Here is a 17,990-nt window from a genome sequence, read left to right as displayed (position 1 = left end):
AACAGCTGGCGACCAAAGCGGCCCGGAAGAGCGCTCAAGCCACGGGCGGAGTGAAGAAGTCCCATCACTACAGACCTGGCACTGAGCTGCTGATCCGCAAACTGCCCTTCCAGTGCTTGTTGTGGGAGATCGCTCAGGACTTCAAGACCGACCTGCGCTTCCAGAGCTCGGCCGTCGTGGCCCTGCAGGAGGCCAGCGAGGCTTACCTGGTGGGACTCTTTGAGGACACCAATCTGTGTGCCATCCACGCTAAGCGAGTCACCATCATAATCAAAGGCTTCCAGCTGGCCCGCCGCATCCACAGGGAGCGCGCCTGAACTCCCCTTGCCCGGCTCCAGACTTTAGCACCAAATGCAACAACGGCTCTTTTATGTGCCACCAAATCAGCAAAGGAAAGTGCTGCAATCTGTGCAAGGCAAATTGGTCTGCACACACCGTGCAGGTCTTGTAGTGTTACCTTAACTGGGGATTTACAAATTGGGGGCAGTGAATATCTGATGGAGCGTTTATGATCTCGGTTGAAATGTGAGTGAGCTGCCCAGTAGACTGAATGAACTCGCACAGTGTGAGTCAGAAACTTTAATTGGCAGTTCTGATTGTGAATTGATACAACTCCACATACCGGGATAGATCCGCGCGAGAGAGAGAACGAGGTGTCTGAATATTGAATCTCACCTTTAAAAGCAGCTCTTAATGCAGGACAGGTGGGAACTTTAGTTACTATTTGAAATATTTTAAATTAACCAAAGCTGCAATTCTGGTTCGATCCTGTCTGCTAATTAAAAGGGGAAATGTTTGTATGGTTCCGGATGTACATATTTCTCCCTTTGGAATTACTGTCCCAATAAGGAACAGTAAGCCCAACAACCGCTCACTCACTTTATACTCGGTTCTTAACATCCGTTCATATTCGGCTCTCCCAACAACGTGTTCATTGAGTGTCGGTCTCACGTTAGTGTCCGTGTGTTTTGTTTTACTCTGAAGCCAGTCCTTCTCTATATCGATTCACTGATCAGAATATTCTCTCACAGCATGCCCGCTGCACTGTTTGTAGATCTAGATTTCTACATGTTCCACAGTCAGTGTCCTGTTTATAACCGAAAGTCGCTAAATAGTAAGTAACCCTTTCCCAGATACAGTGGGTGGCTCTGAAAAGAGCCTTTGGGTTATTAGATTGAATCCTGTCCACTTTACTTGCTCTTGGAGCTGGCAGTGCTGGTTTTCTTGGGTAGCAGCACCACCTGCATATTAGGCAGCACCCCGCCCTGAGCGATGGTCACCTTTCCCAGCAGCTTGTTGAGCTCCTCGTCATTGCAGATGGCCAGCTGCAGGTGTCTGGGGATGATGCGGGTCTTCTTGTTGTCGCGGACCGCGTTGCCGGCCAGCTCCAGGATTTCAGTGGTCAGATACTCGAGCATAGCAGCCATGTAGACCGGGGCTCCGGCACCCACACGTTCAGCGTAGTTGCCCTTTTGCAGGAGCCTGTGATAACGGCCCACAGGGAACTGCAATCCAGCCTGGGAGGAGCGAGATTTGGCCGTGGCCCGAGCTTTACCGCCGGTTTTTCCTCTTCCAGACATTTCCACAATACACTCGTTCAGAGAAAGAATGAAAATCTCCTCCCACATCTGCCCTTCTTATAGCTTCTGGAGGAATGCAGATAGCGTACTTGTGATTGGTCGCTCTGTGGTCAACTGCATTGGTGTTTTCTGGTGACCAATCACAGTCTGTTTTTTCCCGCCAATGAAAAGTGTGTGGAAATAACTGCCTCAACAGTCAAACCGCCAACCATTTTTTAATTTCAAAAAGGCCGCCAATATTTTCCTAAACCAGCGAATTAAGTTAATAAATTGACGATCAGCCAAAGATTTCCGGACATTTTTTTATTCCTTTTGTCTTATTCCAACTCTCCCTTGCAAATTCTAGGCTGTTACAATTAGGATTAATGTTGGGTTCAAGTTCAAACTTTATCGGGCGGGCATCAATTTGCATTGATTCTGTAACGGGACACATTCCAGCTCAATCTTTGTGAGGTTTCACAGATTATCGATCGATCATTTACACAGGCGCTGCTGCGGGAGTGAAACCAGAACTGGGAGTCCTGCTGTGAGAAGAGAAGAGGGTCAGAGGGTTCAAACTGTCCCTTTCTGGTCTCTGTACGAACCCCCATTCTGCGTTGTAACACTGCAGGTATTCCCGGGTTAACAAACGGATTGACTCCCAACTGGCTTTACAAAAAGATTGAAAAGGCCTTGACAGAGAACGAGGTGACTAAAATCCGAATCTCATCCCTAGAACAAGCTTTTAATTCATCCTGTCTGACAGCAAAGGGAAAGAGCGAGCAGGGACCGTGTTTATAATTTACTGGGCAGGAAATTCAACAGCGACTCTCAGGTCGAAACGGATAATGGAACTGCTTATCTGAGAATTCTCAACTAAAGCTACAGCTGGAAATTCAAAAATTGTTCTCAAAAACATTTGATCAGCAAATAATTAGAGTAAACTGAGGAAAAACACAGCCAATTGCGTCGAAAGGAACACGCGTTTGTGTAGCTCTTTCGGAGAGGTTGTGGGAGGCTCTTAAAAGAGCCGTTGTGTTTTGGGTTTGTTCTTTCAGGGCAGCATGGAGTTTTACTTGGAGCTGCTGTATTTGGTCACTGCCTTTGTCCCTTCCAACACGGCGTGCTTGGCCAGCTCCCCGGGCAGCAACAGGCGCACGGCGGTCTGGATCTCCCAGGAGCTGATGGTGTGCCCCTTGTTGTAATGGGCCAGGTGGGAAGCCTCACCCGCGATGCGCTCGAAAATATCGTTCACAAATGAGTTCATGACGCCCATGGCCTTGGAGAAGATGCTGGTGTTGGGGTGCACCTGCTTCATCACTTTGTAGATGTAGATGTAGTAACTCTCCTTCCTCGACTTTCTGCGTTTCTTGCCGCTTTTTGATGCCGCTTTCTTCACCATTTTCTTGGTGCCCTTCTTGGCGACGGATTTCTTATCGTCAACCATCGTCTCGTTCAGGATCAGGAAACAATTTAAGAGAACAATGCTCCGAGCTCGTATTATATAGGCTGTCCCACACTCCGTCCACAGAGCTATGCTAATGAGGGATGGGTGAAGGCAAGGATTGCGATTGGTTTATTGGCAACGTTGTCAATTTCCTTTGTTCTCTATCTCTCCGATTGGCTTCCATACGCATCCAATCAGATTCTGCGTTCACCACAATCTCATAACTGGAATGCCGTCACGCATTAAAACCACTTCCATATTTATACTGTCCTCTAATCCCATTTCTATTCTGCTCCATCAAACCTCTTCAACAACGGCCGGCATTACGTTGAAGGTTATCTGTGGTTTTTTCCTATGCATATATACTTGTGTGTGTAAAGAATCTTAACAGCCAACGCGCGGTAGTGATTGTTGATCTAGATTTCTAAATGTTCGACAGACAGCGACCGGGATATAAACGAATGATCTCAGATCAGGACATTTCCAGGGCATCTACTGTAAAGTTTTAATATAAAACTAACTCTAGGACAGTTGCTGTTAGATCCGTGTATCTTAATGTTGTGTCCTTCAATAATCAGACAACGACTGCAGGGAACGATTCAACAGGTGTTTACTGAATGAGGGTTAGTCTAGAACTAACTATACAGATCACTACTCAGGGTTTATATACAGGTGTGGTCACTGCCGGTACTACAGTATAGAGGAGCTGTAAGAAGTAATTCTCTCCCTTAAAGGTACATACATTACCATTCCTCCGCTTTTAGATTAACAGTACCATAACACTCATTTAACAATTAAATATCAAACTAATTACAATTAACACTTTTAACATGCAACATTAGCTGAAAATAGTCTATTTTTAAATCCAGTCTTTGGGGAGGCTTCCTGATCCTTTCTGGATAGCGCCTTTCCCGAGTGTCTTGCTCTTGGGGCGGAGGCGATTCTGGCCCCCTGTCATCGGTTGGTTCATCAGCTTCCGATGCGACTGTTTCTGGGGTAGATGCAACCTGTACGTTGGGTTCATCACCAGGTACGTATGGGCGAGGCATGGGGTTGACTTGTTCCTGTGACTCTAGGATCTGGTCAGCATGGCATCTCACGATGCTCTCACCAACGTCCACTGTGTACATTAGTGGGCCCTTCCGTGTGCATATCGTTCCAGGCTGCCATTTTTCTGTTCGGTAGTCGCGGGCCAAGACTGGTTGCCCTACATTGAAGCTCCTTGTTGGCTTCTCATGGATGTGCTGGAATTGCTTACTCTCAACATCTCTTCTTACGTTTGGTCTGAGCAATTCCAGGAGAGATCTTAACCTTCGGTTAAAGTACATCATGGCTGGGGCCTGGCTGGTGACTGCATGTGTCGCATTCCGTTAGGCGAACAGGAAATTGTCCACCTTGTGCTGCAGTGGAATGTTGTCATTGTACATAGCCTTTATTGCCTTCTTAAAGGTTTGTACGAACCTCTCAGCCAATCCATTTGTAGCTGGATGATACGGGGCGGATGTGTAATGCCTTACCCCATTCTTTTTCAAGAACCTCCGGAACTCTTCGGACACAAACTGTGGTCCATTGTCGGAGCAAATCTGTTCTGGCAAGCCATTCCTGGCAAAAATGGTCCGTAGGACTGCAATAGTTTTCTCCGTGGTGGTGGAGGACATTTTGATGACCTCAGGCCATTTCGAGTACGCATCCACGGCTATTAAAAACATTGAGTCCATGAATGGACCAGCAAAATCAATATGCACCCTTTGCCATGGAGTTGAGGGCCACTCCCATGGGTGTAGAGGGGCATGTGGTGGTGCATTTTGGACCTTCTGGCATCCTGAGCAGCTCTTTATCAGGTCCTCGATTTGCTGATCGATCCCCGGCCACCACACATAAGCCCTAGCAAGGCTTTTCATTTTCACCCCTCCCAGATGACCTTCGTGAAGCTCATTGAGCACTCTCTCCCTTAACTTGGGTGGAATTACCACGAGTGATCCACACATCAAGGTCCCCTGGCATACTGACAGCTGTTCTCTTCTGGTTGAGAATGCTGGCAACAGTGAGTCGCCATGTGCTGACCATCCCTTCACCGTCAAATCATATACCTGAGACAGTGTCGGGTCATTTCGGGTTTCCTTCTCTATACCAGCGTTAGTTACTGGCAAGCATTCAATTATAGTCGAATGAAATATTTCGACAGGCTCCACTGTTGGTGCTTCCTCCGCAGTAGGCAGTGGCAGGCATGATAGCCCATCAGCATTTCCATGCTGTTTCGTGCCCTTATACTCGATTTCATATTGGTGCGCCCCTAGAAAAAGTGACCATCTTTGTAGCCATTGTGCAGTCATCACCGGAACGCCCTTCTTTGGATTAAAGATGGAGACAAGTGATTGGTGGTCAGTCAGCAAGGTGAACTTCTGCCCGCGCAGATAGTGATTGAACTTTTTCACTCCCCACACTAGGCTGAGGGCCTCTGTGTCAATCTGGGTGTAGTTACGCTCGGCTGAGGTTAGTGGTCGTGACGGAAAGGCTATTGGCCTCTGAGCCATCCAAGAATTTCTGCGACAGCACCGCTCCAATGCCGTAGGGTGACGCATCACATGCCAACCGAATTGGTAATGCGGGGTTGTAATGGGCCAATACCTCTTTCGATGTGATTAGTGTTTTGCTCTTCTGGAAAGCTCATCTACATTCGTCACTCCAATTCCATGGCACACCAGTTTGCAGTAAGGTGTTCAGTGGGTGTAGTATTGTAGATAAATTGGGCTAGATCTTATGGCAGTAGTTTACCAGCCCGAGGAACGAACTCAGTTGTGACACATTTTCCGGTGCTGGAGCCTTGACTACTGCCTCAATATTCACTGGGGACTTATGTAACCCCTCTTTATCGATAACGTGGCCACAATACGAGATCTGTTTTATAAATACTCGCATTTGGGGCGGTTAGCTCGGAGCCGATATTCCTGCAATGTAGTGAGCACCTGCTCCAGGTTGGCAAGGTGATCACTGGCATTTTCGCCCGTGACCAGGATGTCGTCCAAATAACACTGAGTCCCTGTGATCCCTTGCAGGACTTGTTCCATTGCCCTATGCCAAATAGCCAGAGCTGATGCTACCCCGAATACCAGCCGGTTGTATTGGTAGTGACCTTTATGGGTGTTGATTGTGAGGTATTTTTTGGTGCTTCTTCTACCTCCATTTGCAGATATGCCTGGGCCAGATCAATCTTAGTGAAGCTTTTCCCTCCAGATAGCGAGGCGAAAATATCTTCAATCCGCGGAAGTGGACATTGCACGGTGTGAAGGATCGGTTTCACTGTTACCTTAAAGTCCCCACAGATGCGAACCTTCCTTGGTTCCCCAGGCATGCTGCTCAACGACTTTTTCATCACAGCAACGATGGGTGTAGCCCACTCGCTCCAGTCTACCTTGGACAGTACACCTGAACGTTCCAGACTCTCCAGCTCTGCTTCGGCAGCTGGGCTTAAAAAATTTTGGGCTTGCGTTTTCTTAAATTTTAATCACCGCTGTCATGCCTTTTAGTGTTCCGAGTCCTTGCTGGAACACTTCTTTCACATCAGTTAGGATCTTTGACAGTCACCCAGGTGTGACGTCATCATCCTTTTTGTCAGCCACAGTCAGTGCCTGTATGGAATGCCAAACTAGCTGTATCTTCCGGATCCATTTACGTCCTAGTAGTGGTTGTCCTCCATCTGGCAATACATATAGGTCCATTTTTGGTGTTTCCTTGCTGTTATATATAACGTTCACCCTTATTTTTCCTTTGGGGTAGACCTTTTGCACCATGTACGTCTTCAAGACAATCTTTGTATCTCTCAAGGGTATATGGGTATATGTGAGAATAGCCGCTTGTAGTCCCTTCGGTTTATGACTGTTAGGGCTGATCCTGTGTCCAATTCCATTTTCACTTGGACTCCTGCTGTCTTGAGAGTGTGACTCAGATAGTTTGGTGATCCTCCATTTTGATCACATTATCTGGTTTCAGGCAACCCAGCTCCTTGCTTCCGGAGTCTGTATCATTCTTCTGTTCGTCTGAACTACTCTCCGTCACTTTATGTACCTTCTTGTATTTCTCCTGTGGAGATTTCTTGCTGCTGGTTTGCTTTCCCGACCTGCAGACTCTTGCTATGTGTCCTACTATTCCACACAATCTGCACACTTTGTCCTTGAAACAGCAATCATTATGGTCGTGTGTTGTTCTGCCGCAGCGATAGCACTTCACTGTTCCGTATGACATTTCATATGTGCCATATTCTTGCGGTCTCCGTTGTATCTCTGCAGCGCCCTGTGCTGCTGCTTCGTGTGATACTGCAATGCTGAAAGCATTGTCCAGCGTAAGATCCTTTTCTGATAGAAGCCATTTCTGGGTTCCTTCACTTTGAAGCCCACACACAAACTTGTCCCTTAAAGTACCTGCTAGTCCCGTTCCAAACTGGCAGCGTTTCGATAGCTTGCGCAGTTCTGTTAAATGCTCAGCATTACTTTCATCTTTATGCTGGTTCCTTTTGAGAAACTTAAATATTTCTGCTATCAGCAGCGGTGTGGAGTTTAAGTGGTCCTGTAGGATTGACACTGTTTTCAAAATCCTTTTCTACTGGCTTCTCTGGGGTTACTAGGTTTCATAGTAAGCCGTACGTTTTTGCACCCATTGAAATCAACAATACCAGCGCTTTCTTGTCATCTGGCACTTCATTCGCCTTGCAGTATATTTCTTTGCGTTCGACATATGTCGTCCAATCTTCGAGTTCATTGTCGAACGCTGTGATACTGGCACTCTTCGGCATTTTTGGGTGTGGGTAGACTGGCTTAAAATGGCATCACCCGTGCTTTCCCTTCTTCCCCGCTGCAGCTTAAAATGGCGTCTCCCACACTGCTGCCAACACCACTCTCGGCAGTCCTCGTGGCAAATGGCGACGCCCTGTGGGTTTTGTGCACTGCTCCTGCGCTGCTGCCAACGCCGCTCTCTGCGGTCCTCATGGCAATGGCAGTGCCTCGCATTTTCCTGTGTGCCTCTCTCCCTAATTGACGCTGCTCGGCCCTTGAACACCGGCTGCGCTCTGCACATTTTCCTGCACGCCTCTCTCCCCCGTTGATGCTGCTCGGCCCTTGAACACCGGCTGTGCTCTGCTCTCTCTCGCCTCTCTCCCCCATTGAGGCCGCTCGGTCCTGAACACCGGCTGCGCCCTGTGCGCTCTGCCCTCTGTGGAAGTACAGATTCTCACTTAGACACAAAATGGCTTCCTGGGCATAGAATAAATACTCAAATGGCCGACAGAATGATTCACTAATCAGTTTCAAGGGGATGAGACAATTTAGGAATGCTACATACGTACTCCTTATCTGTGACAAGCTTAACAAGGAGCCTCATTTACCAAACAAATAGCCAAGGACAGGATAAGGTAAACATCGGCCCAGAGGCTCAGTTGGTACAGTGGGAGAACAGAAGGATCCCATAATAAAGGATTAGTTAATCTTATCTCAAGGCATTTCTGTTCGTTATTCTAATGAAGCCTGGAATACGTTGTTTCAGTAATTTGCAAGGTCTGTGCCTTTGTAATCAGGTATGATTCAATACTATGTCATGTGGCATAGAAAGCCTGTTTTGTTTCTGTACTGTATAAATATGTTACAAATTCTGTATTACTTCGAAGAGGTCTGATGTAGCCTTTGACTACACAACCCTTCCCTTGCAAGCAAATAAAGCCTGTCTTTAATGATACTTTGTGTTTAAAGAGTCTTACTCGGGAATCGAGACTTCGACAGTATTACTTGGAGGTTCCACCGAGATCGCTTGCTGCCTTTCGGTAAGTCACGGACAAGGACATTGTGAATCTCTAATGACAGGTCCTGAATGGCCACAGTGATGTTTTATCACATAAAAGGATTTCTCATTAGATATTGAATTGGTGTGGTCTGTTTCTTCTGACGTGAGTACTGCGATCAAGTTAAGACTCGTGTTTCAGATTTGAGTTGAATCCTGCAACTTTTGCTTCTTTTATTGTTGACCACTGAAAGGAGGAGAATACTGACTACTCAAGTCTTTGAAAAAAAAAGTATCGGGCAAAGAAGGCAAGTGGAAAGTCGACAGGGCTGAGTCCCAGACAGATAATGTACCAAGTTAAAACTGCAGTATCAAGGGTGGGTCCCTTGAGCCGGGGTTAAAGTCCCACGGCAGAAAGTATCGTTTGAGGATTGTCACTGTGTTTTAATGACCTGTATTACCAGGCTCAGGACTATTCTCCGTTGAGATACCTTCTGTGAGGGTTCAAGCCCCTCGCTTTAAAGCATAAGGATTTTATATGAATATAGAGGTTAAGAATTATCGCAACCATTGTTTTCCGTTTTGTTTGTTGATTATTGACAATATTAAGGCAGAAGACACTCACATAAAGTATAAGTTAAATGTTAAGGACTCAGCTTGTAGTGGTATACAATGCAAACTGAGAATTGACTATTTGTTTAGTTTAGAGTATAAGATAAATGTCTGAATATTTGGTCTGTTTGCCTGTTTGGGCGGCTGCATTACTTGTCATTTCTTTGACTGTTGTTATTACTTGTTATTTTTCATCACTTAGGGTCCTTTGGACAGTCAGTAATAGTCGTAAGGGGGTAAAGGGGCAAAACCTGCGATCTAGAAGAGAGCCTAGTTTAAAAAAAAACCAAACTAAGATGGGAGCTGCACAGAGCAAGATCCCAGAAAAAGGAACTCCCGCTTCTTATGTCTTTACCTACTATGGTCAGATATCCATAAATGATTTACCTAAGTGGGCTAGATGGACCAAGAAAGACAGACACCCTTTCCCCGTGGATGGTACATTTAATCTAGATAGAATCACGTGTCTAGAAAACTGCCTAGCAGGCAGAGACCCAAGGAGAAGGGGTGCAAAGTCCGTAAATTGGTCTGCCTTCTCAGATTGGAAAAGGGAAGCAGAAAAACGTAAGGAATGCAGCATATTAGCTAGTAAAATTGAGAACAAAAATAAGAAAATAGATCTAATGAATAAATTGATTAAACAAGAAAAGGTTATGCTAATGCCTTTAAGACAAAACCCGAAGCCTACCGCTCCTCCCTGTGAATATCCTCCCATGCCGACGACTCATTCCAGTGATGACGAAGATCAGGGATGGTTCAGAAGACCAGCCCCGCCTCCTGAATACGAAGTGCAACAACAAGGCGCAGCGGGTGGTGAATCACCCGACCGCAGTGCTGTAAGTCAGGAGAATATAATCAACACTAGATAAGATAATAGAGACAACTCAGAAAAGGGATGAAGATGTTGAGGATTATACAGAAAGAATGGAAACAGTTGTGGGACAGCATTCGGGTATGACAAAAGAAAATGACCAAATCCCTTTAATTAACGCCCTTGTAAACGGCCTCAGAACAGAACTTAAGGAACCGTTGACTTTAGTTTGCCTTGACTGGAGACATAAAACCATTCCTGAATTGACACAAATCTTGAAAGGAATACAGGAAAGGAATAAAGATCAAAAGAGTAAAATTTCTTTGTTAATGGAGCAGGCAGCTTCTCCAGCCCCGACCGCCCAGACTACTATTTACTACCAGGGTCAAAACAAGGGATGAGGTAGAGGGTATAACAGAGGCAGATTCAGAGGCAGGGGTAGAGGAGGTGGTGGCAGGGGCCAGTGGAACGGAGGAGGAAATACAAGCTCATGTTTTAATTGTGGTCTGATCGGCCACTGGAAAGCCAATTGCCCTTACCCAAAACCGCATAATCAAGGTTGGGAAGGTGCACCCGACAATATGAATACCCAAGCCCAGGTTCACAATCGTCCGCAGGCAAATTTCACAACAGGGAACCCCTGGGAAACTCAAAATACGGAAGGACAATCCAGAATGCCAGTGCAAAATTATTCAGCATGACGCAGAGACGCAGCCTCCGACGTTACCCACCTCCTGCAGTTACCCTTAGTATCACTAAATTTTAGCGATGAGCCATATTTATCCATAGAAATGCAGGGCATTAGAGTCCCTTTTCTCGTTGACACAGGAGCCACAACCTCACTATTAACAAAGCAATACGCTGGAGGAACTCCGTGTACTGGAAAGAATGTCACATGTGTAGGACTTTCCGGCGTCTCACAGACTATGACGTGGTCACAACCATTAGAAATACAAGCAGACAATTTCTCTGGCCAGCATGCCTTTCTTCTATCAGATGAAGCCCCCATGAACCTTTTAGGGAGAGATTTGCTGTGCAAAATGCAGGCAACAATAATTTGTTCAGAAAAAGGACTGCAGGTGCACATCCCTACCGATATATGTACTATGTGCCCTTTACAAGAATGCTCCCCTCCCGTCGTCTACTAGTGGACAAACAAAAACCAAGAATTAAGCCACACATTAATGATGATTGTAGGAGCACTGCAATCTGCCTCAAGAACAGTCTCAGAGTACCAGAAGGATTTGAAATTAAACAGTTGGCACATGAATCTGCATTGCACTGCCTTTTATGAAGGCACGGGAAAAGACACGACTATAAAAGACAGTTACTCAATTGGATCCCATTGCATGCGGCCTGCCTGGATGCCTGCCAATTCTAGCTGCTGCCTATTATGCTGTACAACAAGCTCAAGGTATCACGCTCAATCACCGGGCTATTTTATTTGTGCCACATTCAGTTGAGGTGCTATTGACAAAATGTGCCACTCAACATCTGACGTCAGCCCGCAGCAGTAAATATGAGGTTGAGTTATTATCCAACTCTAATCTCCTAATTCAAAGATGTTCGGCCTTGAATCCAGCCACGCTGCTACCCACAGAAGAAGACGGAACTCCACATTGCTGCGAAATGATCACCCAATGGGTGACTAAGCCCCGAACAGATTTATCAGAAACTCCTATCTCCAATAGTGACTTAGCGTACTATGTAGATGGGTCAGCCCTTAGGGATGACAAGGGATCACCTAGGGCTGGATATGCCATATCAGATGATCACTCGATTGTGGAGGCACTCTCACTACCTCAATCCTTTTCAGCGCAACAAGCAGAACTCTTCGCTCTTACCAGAGCTTGTATATTGGCTACTGATCAAACTGTTAACATTTATACCGTTTCCAGGTATGCTTTTGGAGTTGCTCACGATTACGGACAGATCTGGATATTAAGGGGGTTTCTAACTTCCTCAGGATCAACTATTAAGAATGCTGAGCAAATCAATAATCTTTTAAAGGCTCTAGTGTGCCCCACTAAGATTTCAGTCATTAAATGTCAGCTCATACAGGCAGTCAGGATCAGATCTCCTTGGGTAACGAGCGATCAGATAGAGCTGCTAAATCAGCCGCTCTGTCAGATACAGGGCCACAGGTCTCAGCCTTTGTATTTCATCAACAAAAATCAGATAATGACCCACCTTCTATTAATGATGTTTTAGCCTTTCAGTCACAGGCTAACCCGGACAAAGTGTTAAGTTGGGCAAGGGATTTTTGCTTTAAAATGCCTGAAGGAGTATGGGTTCACCATGACGGCCGCATGTTGGCTCCAAAGTCTTTACTTCCATGGATTGCCTGATGCGTTCATGTTTTCACGCATGCGGACAAAGGGGGGATGGCAGACTATATTAATCAAACATGGTATGCACCAGGTATTTCGGCAATTGCAAAACAAATTAGTGAAAGGTGCACCATTTGCCAGGAAATGAATCCAGGCAAGACAGAGAAAGTACAGGCTTCCTCCCACCCAAATCCATCAGGCCCTTTCGTACATTTACAAATGGATTTTATTGAATTACCTCCATGTTTAGGATTTAAGTATGTGTTAGTAATTATAGATATGTTTTCAAGATGGGTCGAAGCTTTCCCATGTAAAAAGAATGATGCTGTAACAGTAGCAAAGTGCTTGTTAAAAGAAATCATACCAAGGTTTGGAATACCTATGCAGCTTTCAAGCGACAGAGGATCGCACTTCACTGGAGCGATTATAAAAGAACTATGTAAAGCTTTGCAGATTAACCAGCATTTTCACTGCAGTTATCATCCACAATCCGCAGGACTGGTGGAAAGACATAACGGAGTACTGAAGAATAACATTTCTAAACTTTGCAGTGAAACTGGACTTAAATGGGTCGAACTATTACCCTTAGCATTGATGATAATGCGAGCAGCAACTAACAGGACAAATGGACTGTCTCCACATGAGATTGTTATGGGACGATCCCTAAGGCTGCCATTTTCAGCACCATTTACGGTGAAACAAATGGACATTCATAAAATGGACGAGGCTATGCTAAACTATTGAATCGCATTAACTAAATGTATTTCCAGCTTTCACCAACAGGTAAAGGAAGCTCAAACGAGTCCAGCAGAGGGAAAGTGCCACGACTTGAAACCTGGAGATGACGCCTACAAGAAGGTTTTTCAAAGGAAGAACGGTCTGCAACCACGCTTCGAAGGACCATATCAAGTGCTCCTGACTACAAGTCAAGGAAAGATCTTCCTGGATTCACGCATCCCACTGCAAGAAGGCACCGAATAGAGACAATAGAATTTTGAAAGACTCTAACAATGAAGACGTTACTTATGTTTTGTATACTAGTCGGACTACTGAGTCTAATATGCCAAGGAGATGGGGAAAGATCCCGAAAGAAACGAGAATTAAACGTGCATACTTTTTTGTACATGCCTTACGAATATGCTAGATGCAGTAAGTCAGTATGAAAACCCAAAGAACCAAGGCTGGGCTGACTGGATATTGGGAGGATGGCTGGGATCAGCAGGACAAATATTATTGCATGAACTGGTAGTAGTAATAGCCCTGATTGTATGCATTGCTCTGTTTGTCACAACAATTAAGTGTTGTTGCAATAGGTTAGGCAAGGCAGTCTTGCCTGCAATGAATATGATGATACAGAGAGAAGTAAAGTCAGTAGAGGAAAAGAATGGTCCCCTAGATGAGGAACTGAGACGATTGAATAAAATACAATTATAAGGATTAGAAGACTTAGATAAAATATATACATATATATTCCACATGCCCTCCTCTTTCTGTAAAACATATTTTTCCACTCAAATGGGAACTGCAGGCTAGGAAAAAGAGAGAGGACTCCTTTCAACAACAAGCCAGTGACGTCGACCTTATATGTCACTTGGTCTGCACTTTGGGGGCTTACATAGAAGCACTTGTGCTTAGGAGAACCCCACAGGTTAGGTATAAACTGTGTGGGCCATGAATTAGTCCTCCTCTATAAGCTGCTGTTCCATATCCTTTTAGAAGGTGTGTAGTGGCACCCGAACTGCAGGCTAATATAAGCTGCAGGAAAATTAGAACACTGCAGGCTAACATAAGCTGCAGGACTATACAAAGACATAAACCTGAAATCAAATCAAACATAATTAAACCCCAACAAGAACACACACCCAAACACTAAGAATAAACAAAGAAGAAAGACGATCTTAGATAAGGTCAACCATCAATACAGGTATATCCCGAGGATGGTTCAAAACGGCAAAGAAGTCGGTATCCTTGGCTAAAATCTAAATTTGGTATGAGGACCAATAGGAAGAGGTTAATTTCAGTTATGTTGTCCTAATAAGGACAAAAGGGAAGAATGTGGAAGTACAGTTTCTCACTTAGACACAAAATGGCTTTCTGGGCATAGAATAAAAACTCAAATGGCCGACAGAATGATTCACTGATCAGTTTCAAGGGGATGAGACAATTTAGGAATGCTACATATGTACTCCTTATCTGTGACAAGCTGAACAAGGAGCCTCATTTACCAAACAAATAGCCAAGGACAGGATAAGGTAAACATTGGCCCACAGGCTCAGTTGGTACAGTGGGAGAACAGAAGGATCCCATAATAAAGGATTAGTTAATCTTATCTCAAGGTATTTCTGTTCGTTATTCTAACAAAGCCTGGAATACCTTGTTTCAGTAATTTGCAAGGTCTGTGCCTTTGTAATCAGGTATGATTCAATACTATGTCATGTGGCATAGAAAGCCTGTTTTGTTTCTGTACTGTATAAATATGTTACAAATTCTGTATTACTTCGAAGAGGTCTGATGTAGCCTTTGACTACACAACCCTTCCCTTGCAAGCAAATAAAGCCTGTCTTTAACGATACTTTGTGTTTAAAGAGTCTTACTCGGGAGTCGAGACTTCGACACCTCTCTCCCCCGTCGATGCTGCTCGGCCTTTTTCTGTGCCGCTCGGTCGGGCTCTAGCCCGTCGCTGTCCGGGAAGGGTCTGCGCAGTACCTGATGCCAGCCCGTTTCGCTGGACCACCGTGACTGGAAAGCCAAGCCTGGCTCTCGACAGCCTCCCCTGCGATGCTCAAATCTCCGCTGGATGACTGGGCAGTTGCCCATGGTCGACACACGTGCTTCTGGACTCGACCTTCTTCCACTGTTCTGCAGGAGCGAATCCCTGGGAGGTGATGCAGAGTTGCAGGTAGTTTCGAACTTGCTCGTCGCCACTGTTAGATCCGTGTATCTTAATGTTGTGTCCTTCATTAATCAGACAACGACTGCAGGGAACGATTCAACAGGTATTTACTGAATGAGGGTTACTCTAGAACTAACTGTACAGATCATTACTCAGGGTATATATACAGGAGTGGTCACTGCCGGTACTACAGTATACAGGAGCTGTAAAAAGTAGTTCTCTCCCTTAAAGGTTCATACATTACAATTGCGATCAATTGATCGACAGTAACCAGCCCTTTCCTAGATACAGTTGCTGGCTCTGAAAAGAGCCTTTGGGTTATTAGATTAAATCTTGTCCGCTTTACTTGCTCTTGGAGCTGGCAGTGCTGGTTTTCTTGGGCAGCAGCACCACCAGGATATTAGGCAGCACCCCGCCTGAGCGATGGGCACCTTTCCCAGCAGTTTGTTGAGCTCTTCGTCGTTGCAGATGACCAGCTGCAAGTGTCTGGGGATCACAGAAATCACAGAAACCCCACAGTGCAGATAGAGGCCATTTCGGCCCATCGAGCCTGCACCGACACATATTCCACCCGATCCCCGTAACCCCTACACCAACACATATCCCATCCTATCCTTGTAACCCCACGTGTTTAATCCCCCTAACACGAAGGGTCAATTTATCAGAGCCAATCAACCTAAACTGCACATCTTTGGACTGTGGGAGGAAACCGGAGCACCCGGAGAAAACCCACGCAAGCACGGGGAGAATGTGCAAACTCCACACAGACAGTCACCCGAGGCCGGATTCGAACCCGGGTCTCTGGCGCTGTGAGGCAACAGTGCTAACCACTATGCCACCGTGCAGCCCACGGGATGATGCGGGTTTTCTTGTTGTCGCAGGCCACGTTGCCGGCCAGCTCCAGGATTTCAGTGGTCAGATTCTCGAGCACAGCAGCCATGTAGACCGGGGCTCCAGCACCCACATGCTCACCGTAGTTGCCCTTTCGCAGGAGCCTGTGAACACGGCCCACAGGGAACTGCAATCCGGCCCGGGATGAGCGAGACTTGGCCCTGGCCCAAGCATTACCGCTGGTTTTTCCTCTTCCAGTTATTTCCACAATACACTCATTCAGAGAAAGAATGAAAATCTCCTCCCACATCTGCCCTTCTTATAGCTTCTGGAGGAATGCAGATAGCGTACTTGTGATTGGTCGCTCTATGGTCAACTTCATTGGTGTTTTCTGCTGACCAATCACAGTCTGTTTTTTCCCTCCAATGAGAAGTGTGTGGAAATAACTGCCTCAGCAGTGAAACTGCCAACCATTACTTAATTTCAAAAAGGCCGCCAATATTTTCCTAAACCAGCGAATTAAGTTAATAAATTCTCCATTAGCCAAAGATTTCTGGACATTTTTATTCTGCCTTCTGTCTTATTCCATCTCTCCCTTGCAAATTCCAGGCTATTATTATCAGGATTAATTCCGCGTTCAATTTGAAACTGCAACGGGCGGGATTCAATTTCCATTGACTTTGAAACAGGACAATTTCCAGCTCAATCTTTGTAAAAGTGAGGTTTCACAGATTATCGCTCGATCATTTGCACAGGCGGGAGGGAAAGCAGAACTGGGAGTCCTTCTGTGAAAAGGGATGATGGATATAGCGATCAAACTGACCCCGTTCTGTTCTCTAAAATAACTCCCATTCTGGGTTGTTACACTGCAGGAAGTCTCAATTAATAAACGGATGATTCACAAATGGCATTAAAAAAATTGGAAAGGTCTTGACAGAGAACGAGGTGACTCAAATCAGAGTTTCATCCCTTAACATAGAAACATAGAAGATAGGAGCAGGAGCAGGCCATTCGGCCCCTCGAGCCTGCTCCGCCATTCAATGAGATAATGGCTGATCATCCAAATTCAGTACCCTGCCCCTGCGTTCTCCCCATATCCCTTGATCCCTTTAGACTTAAGAAATATATTCAACTCCTTCGTGAATATCTTTAATGAACTGGCCTCCACCGCCCTCTGTGGCAGAGAATTCCACAGGTTCACCACTCTCTGGGTGAAGAAATTCCTCCTCATCTCAGTCCTAAATGGCTTACCCCTTATCCTTAGACTATGATCCCTAGTTCTGGACTCCCCGGCCATCGGGAACATCCTTCCTGCATCTAGTCTGTCCAGGCCTGAAAGAATTTTATAGGTTTCGATGAGATCCCCTCTCAATCATCTAAACTCCAGTGAGTATAAGCCCAATCGATGCAATCTTTCCTCATACGTCATTCCTGCCATCTCAGGTATCAGCCTGGTGAATCTTCGCTGCACTCCCTCCATGGCAAGAACATCCTTCCTCAGATAAGGCGACCAAAACTGCGCACAATACTCAAGATGTGGTCTCACCAAGGCCCTGTACAACTGCAGCAAGACATCCTTGTTCTTGTACTCGAACCCTCTTGCTACGAAGGCCAACATACCATTTGCCTTCTTAACCACCTGCTGCACCTGCATGCTTACCTTCAGCGACTGGTGCACAAGAAGCTTTTAATTCATCGGCAGGCGCTGTAAATGAACGGGACTGAGAGCAAAGGGAAAGAG

The 17,990-nt window shown here is 45.7% G+C and overlaps 1 protein-coding gene and 1 pseudogene across 1 annotated transcript; both read right to left on the bottom strand.

Annotated features, from left to right (window-relative positions):
- Window positions 1–1,190: 1,190 nt before the first annotated feature.
- Window positions 1,191–1,580, bottom strand: LOC147085113 (histone H2A type 2-C-like). The gene has a single exon (XM_085979305.1). It carries the CDS (start codon window positions 1,578–1,580, stop codon window positions 1,191–1,193), a length of 390 nt encoding a protein of 129 aa, XP_085835431.1.
- A 14,180-nt stretch (window positions 1,581–15,760) lies between these two features.
- Window positions 15,761–16,559, bottom strand: LOC147085112 (histone H2A type 2-C-like; annotated as a pseudogene).
- Between the last annotated feature and the right edge of the window lie 1,431 nt (window positions 16,560–17,990).

Source organism: Somniosus microcephalus, unplaced genomic scaffold (genome assembly GCF_052327205.1).
Source record: "Somniosus microcephalus isolate GS21.2 unplaced genomic scaffold, FLI_Smic_1.0 unresolved_chr9, whole genome shotgun sequence".
Lineage (NCBI taxonomy): Eukaryota > Metazoa > Chordata > Chondrichthyes > Squaliformes > Somniosidae > Somniosus > Somniosus microcephalus.
The sequence above is the reverse complement of the archived record's forward strand: the minus strand, read 5'-3'. Positions and strand labels throughout refer to the sequence as shown.